Below are 12,813 nucleotides of genomic sequence, written 5' to 3' on the forward strand. Positions count from 1 at the left end.
TCATACCTTCAGACTTCCATCACCCAGTCAAAGCTTTGTGGAGGAGTGGGGCAGGGGAAGAGGTGGTGGGCAGATTGGGGGTCAGAAGAGAAGAAAAGGGGTAAGGGAGGGAATCAAAAGCAGCTTTCACCCTTAAGATGGGTTTAGAGCTCCTAATTCCATCCACTGGGCCACTCAAAATCATCTCTCTGAGGCCGGGACCCTACCCAGAGTCTTAGACCAGAGAGACAAGGTCAGAGACATGCATTCTGTACCCCTACAGTGGCCCTCAGAAATAAGGACCTTGATGCAGCTTCTTTGAGAACATACTCTTCTTTCCTACATCGTGTAAGAATGTTCCCAAATCAGGGCGCCTGGGTGGCTCAGGCTGTTGAGGGTCTGACTTATGATTTTAGCTCAGGTCATGGTCCCAAGGTCATGAGATTGAGCCCAATGTCAGGCTCCTTGCTGAGCATGAAGCCTGTTTATGATTCCCTCTATCTCCCCCTACCCCTCACCCTTTCTTGCTCTCTCTCTAAAAAAAAGGGGGGGTGCCTAGGTGGCTCAGTCGGTTGAGCGTCAGACTTCGGCTCAGGTCATGATCTCATGGTTTGTGGGTTTGAGCCCCACATCGGGCTCTGTGCTGACAGCTCAGAGACTAGAGCTTGCTTCAGATTCTTTGTCTCCCTCTCTCTCTGCCCCCCCCCACTCTCACTTTGTCTCATTCTGTCTCTCAAAAATAAATAAATGTAAAAAAAATTAAATTAAAAAAAAAGAATGTTCACAAATGCTTAACATTTTTAAAAACGTCTTTCCCCCTCATGGTATCAGATCAAGGAACCAGAGGGCATTCCCTGCCTCTTTGAAAAGGCCCAGCCTCTGAGGCCTTTAACATGGAGGGCTCAGCAAGGGACAGCAACAGAATCTTGGACAGAATGGGACAAAAAAGACAACAGAGAAGCAGTAAATAGAAAAGGTCATTCCAGCCAACGTCTACAGGCACAGGCTAGTGCTCTGGGGAGGGGCCCAGGAGTGGCGGGAAGGCGGGAGAGTCATCCACTCCTAGAATGGCAGACCTACAGGGACTCTACAGTCCCTGTGCTTCACAGGTGAGGCCCTGAGAAGGGAGTGCATTTGTGCATTTGAGAGAGAAAAAGAGTGGTTTGTCCCATGGGTAGAATGCTTGATATTTCTAGTTTTCTCATGCCATCTCTCAATCTTCACCACACTCCTGTGTCTTTCACATGAGGGTTATTATCCGCACAATGCACGAGCACACGCCTGCATGCACATCTCTACACACATGCACATGCATACACACTCATGCACGGGCACACGCCTGCATGCAAATGCTCACGGGTAAGTGCATGTGTACTCCCCATCCCCACACCATTGAGGGATGAAGAAGCAGGTGTCCAGCAATGGTGTGCCTTGTCCACCGTTGCTTGCCCAGCTGGGCAGCAGCTACCGCCGAGTTGCAAGCCCAGTTCTGAGGCTCATTCTTCTTTTTGGAGCAGTGCCCTGTGCACAGGGACACCTGGCAGCCTCATTTCACCTAGAAAGTCCAGGACCAAATGCTCTCATCAAAACGGATTATGACTAGCTGGGCTGAATTTGAAAGGGTGAGTTTTCTTTTTAGCTAAAAGTGGAAGGGCTTCCCCAGTCTGTGTTCCAGGGGGATTGAAGGAGCTTCCTGATTCCTGATAACTGCTCAAGAGAAAGCCAGCCATGGTCAACACACCTTCAGGGACTGATCTTAAAGTAGCCAGAGGGTCCGAAGCCCCCGAAGACAGAGCCTTCTCCTGAATGGAAAGGCATGCAGGCGGTGGGGGGGTGGGGAACAGGTGGTGCTGCTTGGGGCAGCTAGGTCTTGGCTGCTGTCATGGTTCTGCTTTACCATAATGGCTAAGTTCTTTGCCAGAGGACAGGGAGCTTGTCTTGCAGGGAGCAAAGTGGACCACGGAGTGCTGGACAAAATGGTCTCTGTGCTATGCTGAGCTTGCTGAGGGTCCCTGCTGGGTACACAATGTACTTCTCTCTGCAACCTCAGACAAAGAGGCCAAGGAAACAGATAAACTCATGGGGAAGGCTGGGGGTGATGGCAGGAGACACAAGGTGTCACAGTCCAATAGTAGAAGAGGCAACGTACAATGATATGGGACCAGAAGGCCTGGAATAAACTGGTTTCTAAGACCACAACCAGTTCTAATATTTCAGGAGCAGAGGTAACCCTCTGTTCTATGTTCTAGTCTCAGTTCTGCCTCTGATGAGCTGTGTGACCTTGGTGGCATTACGTCATTTTGTGGGGTTTCACTCCTCATCTGCAAATGAGGTGTGATGGAGGGTATGGAGGGGTAGGTCAGACGTTCATAATATTTTTTTAAATGTTTATTAATTTTTGAGAGAGAGTGTGTATGTGAGCAGGGGAAGGACAGAGAGAGAGGGAGATACAGAACCCAAAGCAGGTTCCAGGCTCTGAGCTGTCAGCACGGAGACTGACGCGGGGCTTAAACCCACGAACTGTGAGATCATGACCTGAGCCAAAGTTGGATGGTTAACCAACTGAGTCACCCAGGCGCCCCCAGATGTTCATAATCTTTAAATTCAGCTGTGACATTCAATGAACACATGGAAGTGACCCCCAACTTGCAACCTAACTGGTTTCTGAATGACAGCTGGACCTTAGGAATCCCTGTTCATTGTGAATTATGTCCAGTCTTGTCGTGGGATAGTATGGATTACAGCTGGGCTGATGGAGTCCAGGGAGGGTGACGTTAGCCCTTCTGGACAAGACAGGCCCCAGACATCATTTAGAGTAGGAGGGATATGGGAGTGGGGAGGGTCTTCAAGGTGTCATGGAGAAAAACTCTGGGGATTTCTCTGTAGAAATGCTGAGTAGGAAGGAAACCAGACTCTGGTGGCCAAGAAAAGGCAGAGTGCATTCTGTTGGGGAAAACTTCTAGAAGAAACACGCTGGGTTGTGGCCTGTGACTTAAAGCAGGGGTCTGTGAACCAATGTGGGGCAGTGGAAGGAGCACAGGACTCAGAGTCCTGGTTTCCATGGAGCTTTATCTTCTATTCATCAGTCTTGTCATTGACAAAGTGAGCTCCAACGTCCTACACAAGCCATCATTTGACATCTCCGGGACACCCACAGGGCTCAAGCACCTTCCCATGAAGAAAGCTGGTCCTAAGGTGGGGTGGGCAGGGTGCTCCCGGGCAGGGTGCTCCCAGTCACATTGCTGTGTTGTAGCACTTACATGGTGCACAAGCCACAAGTCGAGCACAGATCACGTTCGTATGATGTGGTAGGAGACCTGAAGTCCCCTTTGATGGTGGTGGTAAGACTGAAGGACGTGTAGAGCCCCTGTTAGTACTGTGCTGACTGTGATGGTGCTGCTGCCCTTAACAGGTGGCAGCCAGAGCCCCAGTCTAGGCTCCCTGCTTTGGCCATAGGCAGGACTCTGGGGCTTTCTGTCTCTTTAAAGGGAGCATCTTTCTGGTGGTTGGCATGACATCTGTTACTGACATGTGTACCAGAACAAGGCACATTATGTGGCAGGGAGACTAATTTCAGCTGCTGTTCCAGCATGTTCTGCGCAGTGTGATGAAGGGCATTCCTGATTTGGAATCTTTGATATTTTTCCCTTCCTAAATTGCAGGTGTTTCCATAATTGGCCTCCTGGGAAGTGCAAATTAGTCTGGTTTTTCCTTTTTCAGAGGCTTCCAGCTCAGGGGCACAAGGTGGAAATGTAAACGGACCCTGATTCCCTGATTTCATCAACAGGAGAGGCACACTGTGTGCACTGCCTAGGGGGATGCCTTTGAGGCCCAAGAGGCTGGCATCTGCCTCTTGCCTCCCATGAGTCTGTGCTGGAGCCCTGACCTGGGGTTCCTATCCCATGGAATGCTCCTAGAAAAGTGAGTCTTCCCTCCCACAGCTATTGCCTTCTGCAGCACACTGGGCTCACTCGCAGACCTGCCTCTCAAGGCCAGACTCTTCCAGGCTTGAGTCACAGGCTCTGCCCCTCTTCCTGTCAGGGTCCTGATTCTTCATCTGGGGACTCTCTCAGTCTTTGGGTGGAATGAGGCAGAAGGGAGGGGACAGGAGAATGTTCCAGATGTGATAACAGCATAGGAAAAGACCCAACCGTAAGAACAGGATGCCTGAAGTGTGTGGGAAGGGATCCACATGCAGGAAAAAATTTGGAAGGAAAGGGAAGAACATGGAGTCTCCCCAGGCAGGGCCCTGGAGCAGGGAAAGTCTGTCTTACAGAGCCAGCTTGTCAGATAGCCAAAGGTCAAACATGGTCTGCACTGAGAACCAGGCTTGGAAGCCTTCCTGGATGACCTGGTTCAAATCCTCCAGGAGGAAAAACTTGAAGCCCCAAGGTGGGGCATGTCCTCCAGAGGTCACACGGCTGATCAGCCAGCAGCAGAGTTGGGATGAAGATCCAGGTCCTCTGGTGTGCCACTGAACTTTAACAGCCTCCCCTGCCTGTATCAATGTGTGCCCAACTCTCGTGGCAGGGAAGTGTCCTCATCACCCACTGGGTGCTGGGCACACACAACTCAATACTGTTAGGAGATACTGTGGGATGGACTAGAAGGGATATGCAGGGGGCCAATATCAGCACTAAACCAGCTGAGGGGATGTGGACAAGCGTCCTTAACCTCTCTGGGCCTCAGTTTCCTGATCTGTCCATTGGGCTGATAACAGGGGTTGTGTGAACACAGATTTGAAGAGATGAACATAAAAGCCCATGCTAACTAGGCAGGTCACATCAATGTATTTTCAAATCCAGCTGACCGATCACTACAGTTAAATGGTACATAGTAGGTGCTTAAGGGATTTATGTTTTGCTTGAGTGATTCAAACAAAAGCTAAAAGGTCAGTACACCCTTGAGTCTTGTCACATATTCCAAAGCAGTGAGCAAAGGCCTCCATGTGAATAAAATATTACTCAGGAGTGGGAACACATTAAGCCATGATCATCCATTAGTGGCTGAGCCTAATGATGAAACCCAGCTGTCACCCAGCAGGCCTGGGATGCAGAATGGGTAAAATGTGATGGTAAATGAAGCCACCCAATGCACTGTCCTCCACTCCACCCATCTACACACACACACACACACACACACACACACACACACACACACCAGAGGGCAGGGCAGGAAGCTGCTGGCCCCTGGGGGATGGGGTGGGGATTGTGGTGTCAGGTGTGCACCTGAGGAAAAGCATGAACACTCAGGGCCCTGATGAAAATGGAGAAAAAAAGATAAGAAATAGATGGGATCAGAGACGAGGGAGCATGAGGCAAACTTCAGTTCCCCTGAGGCTGGACAGAGGAAGCCTTCTGTGGTTCCGCTCCCTGTGGAACAAGCTCAGCAGCTAGCACCGTGCAGGGTGAGGGAGGTGGACTTCACCTTGCCCCTTTAGCCTCACTGGGGAACAAGCGGACACGGGCCCCCCTACCCGCCAGGCCCCCATGGTCACTCCTGCTGGGCCCCCAGTCCCTTCCTGGGCCCCCTTCTCACACCGTCCCCTTCCCAGAGTGGGGCCCGAGAACTCACCTACAGTGGCTGCCAGGCCTGGGGCAAACCGGTCCTCACAGAACCTCCTCAGGAAAGATGTCTTCCCCACGGCCGAGTTGCCCACTAACACAATTTTGAAGAGCCGGTCTGGGGTGGAGGGAGAGGCTTCCTCCTGTGGATGGCAGACAGTCTGGCCAACCGCCAGGATGGTCACCAGCCCCTCCTCCTCCTACGACCCTACAGTGTCCAGGCGAAGGTGGGGACCTGCCCCCGGACCAGTATGAGGGAGGGCACTCCAGCTTTGGATGCACATAGCTTTGGGCTCTGGGCACAGAGGCTCCTTCTAGCTTCAGTGGGAGGGAAGAGAGACACTCATTCAACCATGTGTTGTCTGCCTCCTGTGTTGCAGACCCCTGTGTTGTCCCTGAAGACACAGGGTCAAGGAGGCAGGCCTGGTTTGCCGTGGAGGGAAGGAGGCAGGCGTGTAAACAAAAAATTATAAAACAAGCTGCTGAGTGCTCTAGGAGCACAGAGGAAGAGTCAAGGATCCACAGGGGAGGACACTTTCAGCTGGGGTTTAAAGAGGAGGCAGAGATGCTCCATGCGGGGGAAGGACAGGTGGGATGTTTGCTGGGGGTGGGGGGAGATAGAAAAAAGGAAGCATGTCTATATCACAGGGGCAGAGACTGCCTGGGGTGGGCTAGGGAGCCTTGATTTCTGCCCTATCATTGCAAGCCTGGACTGAATGGAGGATGCTCTTGCCTCCCTGCATATCACTCTTCTGTCCATCTCATCAGCTTCTGTTTAGGACCCCGTTTGCCCTGGGGAACAGTCTCCACTCAGTAGGTTGGGAAATCCACAATGCCAGGCCACTGGACAGAGCTTTCCAGAGCCAAACAGTCACTGTACTCCTTCTCCTGTGCCCAGCAGCAATAGGGAGATAGACTGGGAGCCGGCCTGCTCTTTAGTCTGGGATGCTAGAGCCCAGTGGGGAATGGACTTGCTCCAGGACTGCCAGGAGCAGCAGAGTAAGGAGCCGCCTTCTGGCACAAAGTCCTCTCGGCTGCATGATCCTCCCTTCCATTGAGCTGCTTGTGTGCTCGCCCAAATCCTGCCTCTGGGCCCAGCACCGCCTGCCCAAGCCAGGAGGCTCTTTTGAATCTATTTAGAAGCGGATTTGGGGGAATTAGCTCCTCTCATTGAGCAAATACTATAATGGAGTGACAGCAGATACTAGCAGAACTTGAGTCTCAGAGAAAAGCCATTAACAGCCTTTTGGGGAGAAATCAATTCCATGTAGTACTTAGGAGGGAATTCAAGGTCAATTACAGGAGTTTAAACTAAACCTTTAAAAAACCGCACACTCATAAACTATGCTCTCTGCCCTGTTTTATTCTTGTAATGCAGAAGGGCATCCAACCTGATGGTCTCTGCTCAGCCTCTCTGCCTCCAACTGTCATCTATTTGAGACTACAGCTCAGTGCAACAGTCTGTGTATCCCTAGGCACAGCGACAGGTGGGGAATGTGAGGCTTAGGGCAAGAGAAGGAGGTTCTGGCTGCAGATGCTGTGCTGGCCCTACTCCAAGAAGAGCACATTTTTTTGTAGGCCAAAGAAGGTCAACATACTGATGGTCCAGCTCTAGGCAGGACCCAGTTGACGGGTGCAGGGAACTCCTAGTCATGTTTACTCATGTAACCTGTGTCCCCTCTGGGGGGTAGTCTGCAGTGAGGCAACCAGACTGGGGTGCCAGGGCTAGAGAAAGACCTGTTCTCATTCTCCTTCCTAGCACTTTTTTTTTTAAAAATAAGCTTTAGGAAACTAAAGGTAATACATGCTAATTTTTAAAATTAGGAAAAACAAGGGCACCTGGTGGCTCAGTTGGTTAAGCGGCCAACTTCGGCTCAGGTCATGATCTCACGGTTTGTGAGTTCGAGGCCTGCGCCGGGCTCTGTGCTGACAGCTCAGAGCCTAGAGCCTGCTTCAGATTCTGTGTCTCCCCCTCTCTCTGCCATTCCCCAACTTGTGCTCTGTCTCTCTGTCTCTCTCTTAAAAATAAATAAACATTAAAAAAATAATAAAAAAATAAAATTAGGAAAAACAGAAAAGTAGAGAAGAAAATAATTACTCATAATCTACCTTACCACCCAGAAGTGGTCACTATTTGTATTTGGATGCATTTCTTCCAGGCTTTTTTCCATATAGATGAATGAATATATGTTTTACTTAAAGAGATTTGGGATATTGGGGCGCCTTGGTGGCTCAGTCAGATAGGTGTCCGACTCTTGATTTTCACTCAGGTCACAATCTCATAGTTTGTGGGTTTGAGCCCTGCATCGGGCTCTGCACTGACAGTGTGGAGCTTGCTTGGGATTCTCTCTCTCCCTCTCTCTCTCTGCCCCTCCCCCACTCGTTCTCTTCTGCTCTCTCAAAATAAACAAACTTAATAAAATAAAATAAAAAGATTTGAGATATTATATACAATTTTATTCTACTTTCTCATATATTACTAAATTATAAATATTTTTCTGCATCACTAAAGTTTCTTGAAAATGTTATTTTTAGCAGTGCTACGTAATCTATTGAGTTAATACACTTGAATTTATGTTTCTCTCATTGGACATTTTTTCAAGTGTTTACAAATATACATAACCATTGTTGAGTTAAGTCTTTTTCTGAATCTGGTTATTTCCTTAGGAAAGATTGCTGGACGAGAAGTGCCAGTTTGTAGGATGTGGAATTTTTAAGTTCTTGATTCCTGTTATCAAACCGCTTTCCAGAAAGGCTGTACCAATTTATTCCTTAGCAGCCTTGCATGGGAGGGCCTGCCTCACAGCGCTCTTCTAAAGACCAGAGCCTCCACCGAAGCTGCTATTGCCTCCTCGTACAGCGTATTTCCCCATTGCTGTAGTTTCTGTCCTGGGCTAACTATTGGCACACCTGGGGCAGCCAGCACTGACAGGAGAGCACATGGTGAGAAGCCTGGGCGCATGTCCCCGTGGGGCTAGACCAGGACCCACTCTTCTGGGCTTCTGTGTCCCTCTCTGCCACATGGGAGAAGCCATTTCTGATGCACCCCATCAGACAACTGTGGGGATCACATGGCCCAGCACACATGGATGCTTAGTTTTTCCCTTTATCTGGTCTCCTACTGACCTCTTAACACTTTTATATTGGGGGGTATATCTTGGGATATTTAAAACCCCTATGTGCCCCCTGCCTGCAAGTGTAGGTCTGTGATGAAGGGTACATGGAAGGGCGTGTAGGAAGGAGGAGCTCCTACCCACCACTGGTGCCATCCAGTTCTCAGTTTCCCCTGGCTTAGGGCCCTTCAGGGAAAGGATATGTAGGCATGAGTGTTAAGCCAGGCCCAAGAATGACAATGATGCCGACAGGTCCCTGCAGTGGTCAGAAAGGTTTCCTGTCATACATGCTAACACAGCCATTTGAAAATGCTCCAGTGGTAAGGGCTCAGGTCTAAAGGGCTGCCCCGGTGGACAGGGGGGAGCCTCTTTCACATTGTCGTGGACATTTCTATAGCCTTTTAGAGGGTCAAGTGGGAGGTGAAAGGGCTTGAGGAGTCTATATTCATGGGCCTGGATCACCAACAAGGTGAGGAACATCATCACCATGAACCAGAGGAAGATGGTTAATATGGCCTACTTCTCCCACAAGATTTAGCAGGAATACCTGATAGGGAGTGCAGGAGGGATGTGGGAACAGAGGGTCACCCCAAAGGGAGGCATGGGAAGGGCATTTGGGAATGAAACCATGATTAGCTGATGAGGAACTGAGAGAAAAATGATGGTACACAAACTTTGCAGAGCAATGATTGGCCCTGTTGGGAACAGTCACAGAATGTGAGAGAGGATGTGTAATTTCAAAAGTATGTGATAATTTTATGCTAAGAGCCAAGCAGATTGTTTGTCTAAAGTAGCTACTCAGTAAATGCTTCTGAATCTGGATCAGAAATGAGAACATAGGGAGTGGGGAAAACAACAGAAGTTATAGAGTATTTACCAGGACCCCTGAGTCTCCCCAGTGACACTCAGTTCAGCAGGGCAAGCTGGTATCAGAAGGACACAAATATGATGATTCATAAAACTAGCTGCACCTGACTTCCCAAGCTGAACCTGACTTCTCACGCTGCTTTTGCGGCTCTTGGGCTCAAATGCAAATGACAGGTATAGAGGTGACAAGTGACATCTATGGACCAATATAGGATGTGCCCTTACCTTAGACAGGTCTTCTTTTCCAATAGGTTGCCCTCGAGGAGATGTAGGCATGCGTTCCAAAGGTCTGGCCTGTTGGCTTTGTCCTTCCACCCTCTGTTGGGAGACCTTTTCCTCTTCTGGGCATTTGCTCAGTGGCTGCTCAAAGCCACCATCCAGGAGCTGGGGCAAGGGGTCTTCTTCAATAGAGATGATTCTGCGGAATGCCCGGGTGAGTGGACCCCCAGGTCCTGGCTCCTCTTCTGGAAGGGGATATCCACTCAGGCCCAGGGAGCTTCTCCTTCTCGAGAAGCCAAATACATCTTCTTCCTCCTCTGACTGGCTATTTTTGGATAGGGAAGGAAGAGAAATGGAGAGAATAGCACAAAATATATCAATATGGAAACCAGAGAGATGTCTCATAGCTGTTTGACAAACAAGATGTCTTGAAAGCTCTGTGACAAACAAGTAACTGAAGAGCATCACGCCTTGGGGGCAGAGAGCTCCAGGAAAGGAAAAAAACAGACCCTGCATTCTTTGGCTCATTCACCCAACACACTTATGGAAGTGCTTAGTGAATATAAAAATGACAAAGTGGTGGTGATGATGATGAAGGTGATGGTGATGATGAAGGTGGTAGTGATGATGATGATGAAGGTGGTGGTGAGGATGGTGGTGTTGAAGATGATGAAGGTGGTGTGATGATGATGAAGGTAGTGGTGATAATGATGAAAGTGGTGGTGATGAAGATGATGAAGGCATTGGTGATGATTATGATGATGTTGATGGTGTGATGATGAAGGTTGTGGTGATGATGATGATAAAGATGGTGGTGATGTTGATGATGATGGCAATCATGAAGGTGGTGGTGATGGTAGTGGTGATGAAGATGATGAAGGTGGTGGTGATGATGATTACCACCAGATATTTAGCTAATGACATAGTCACACACAGGTGGACATGTCCTCCTGGAATGCTCAGCGTAGTGGGGAGTGGAAGCAGTAATGGCACAACTAAATATACTTCGACAAGCTGTGGGAAGTGCTTAAAAGGTGGAGTGAGGGTGTGAGGAAAGGAGACAGGGGCACCTGGATGGCTTAGTCGGTGGAGCGTTTGACTTCGGCTCAGGTCATGATCTCATGGTTTGTGAGTTCAAGCCCCACATTGGGGTTCACTGCTATCCATGGAAAGCCCACTTCAGATCCTCTGTCTCCCTCTCTTTGCCCTTCCCCAACTTGTGCTCTCTCAAAAATAAATATAACATTTGGGGCGCCTGGGTGGCGCAGTTGGTTAAGCGTCCGACTTCAGCCAGGTCACGATCTCGCGGTCCGGGAGTTCGAGCCCCGCGTCGGGCTCTGGGCTGATGGCTCGGAGCCTGGAGCCTGTTTCCGATTCTGTGTCTCCCTCTCTCTCTGCCCCTTCCCCGTTCATGCTCTGTCTCTCTCTGTCCCAAAAATTTAACGTTGAAAAAAAATTTTAAAAATAAATAAAACATTTAAAAAAAGATCTGGAAATAAAGTATCCACAATTAACAATCAGGTGGCCTTGGCTGTGGTCCCATACCAGCCCTTACGGACTATGCCACTAGGTAAGACACTTCCACCCTTCCAAATCTCAGTTTCCTCAGCATAAAATGTGGCTCATCTCCCCTGCCTATCTCACAAATAAGACAATACATAAGTAGACATGTTCACAAAACAGCCCTTGGCAATGTGAGTGAGGGGTACTGTTGCTCTGGGAGAAGCCCCCACCACAGGATGGACGTCCACTGGCTCCAAAGAAGCTGCTCACTTGGGGATGGGCTTGGGGTTGGAAGCAAGCCAGACAGGGCACCTCTCCCTGCTTTTTCTACCTTTCTTTTTCTCTTTCAGTGTCCCTGGAAGTCAGAGTGAAGAGTAAGTGGCCTCAGAGGTCTACGTGCATATTTGCTCCCAGAAGCATCTGAGCATCAAGAATAAGGAAAAGCAGCAGGAAGTGAAAGGAGGGAACTGGTCAACCAGATGTAGAATGAAAGCACAGGCTGTATTTTCAGAAGGTTTTGACAGCAAAGGCCTCACAGACCCTTCCTGGCACAGGAGCTCGGGACTCTGTGAACAATTAAAGCTGGGAAGTGTTTTAAATGGAAGTTTGACAGGGAGAATTTTGAGTCCAAAACTGAAACACACATGCACGTCCACACACATGCACACAAATATGCAATGATTAGAAAAGAAAACAGAATGTGAATGAGGTAAGGAAGTGACAGGGCCAATGGGGAAAGAAGGCAGGGGGGAAGGTTACAGAGTATGCAGAACAGTGAAGCTCCCTTCATTTCCCCCCTGTCTTCAGCTTATAATATTTATTATTCCTAAGGACCAGTAATAGGAAGGAAAAAGGAAAAACTGCATGTATCATTGTCCCAAAGTTAAGTACAACTCCAAAAGATAAATTAAGAGAGAAGGCTTGCTCACAAAAATGGTGACTTAATTTGGTTCCCTTGATATAAAATAAAGAACTTTATAGCAATTCAGGGACTTTTCCAGTTATTTATAAAATCATAGTTTTTAATAGAAGCTGACTGTCCTCTCTCCAACAAATTTCTTCTCTAGCCTATCAACCCTACTGACTGCTTATCCACTTTAGAACACAATTAGTATTCCCATTCACTTTCACTCTGCTTCCACCCAAGTATGTACATGTGTGCACATGTGAGCAAGTGTGCGAATACACATGCAGCATATTTTTTAAAGGCCTTGCAGCCAGGAAAAAAAAATGGCCACCGCAACAGACCTAAAATGAAGCATTTTTTTGAAAAAAGGTTTTGATTTGGAAAATTCTCGAGCACTATTGACACTCTGTAATACCCTTGGCTTAGCACGACTGCGTTCATTTTTGGTTTTGTCACCAAAGGCTATGTACCAGCAGCAGAGAGCAGTGGCCTCTGCCAAAGTCTGTATTGGAACTGATGGCACACAATTTGTTATTTACTTGATTGCCTGTTTCCTTTACTCAACCATAAGCTCCATGAGAGCAAAGATAGGGTCTATTTTGCTCACCACTGTATACTTCGCACATAGCATAATATCTTGCACATAGGAGGCACTCAATAA

General features: G+C 48.6%; 1 protein-coding gene across 3 annotated transcripts in view; it reads right to left on the reverse strand.

The window, feature by feature from the left end:
• CRACR2A (calcium release activated channel regulator 2A) overlaps positions 1–12,813 on the reverse strand; it is a 141,094-nt gene that overhangs the window by 21,738 nt on the left and 106,543 nt on the right. For all 3 annotated transcript variants that reach the window (XM_011283726.4, XM_019834378.3, XM_045061275.1), the window contains 2 exons: positions 9,749–10,067; positions 5,554–5,686 (listed from right to left, as the gene is read on the reverse strand). In XM_011283726.4, coding sequence (XP_011282028.2) covers positions 5,554–5,686; positions 9,749–10,067 — 452 coding nt within the window. The remainder of the gene's footprint in view (positions 1–5,553; positions 5,687–9,748; positions 10,068–12,813) is intronic.

This window comes from Felis catus, chromosome B4 (assembly GCF_018350175.1).
Source record: "Felis catus isolate Fca126 chromosome B4, F.catus_Fca126_mat1.0, whole genome shotgun sequence".
NCBI classification, from domain to species: domain Eukaryota; kingdom Metazoa; phylum Chordata; class Mammalia; order Carnivora; family Felidae; genus Felis; species Felis catus.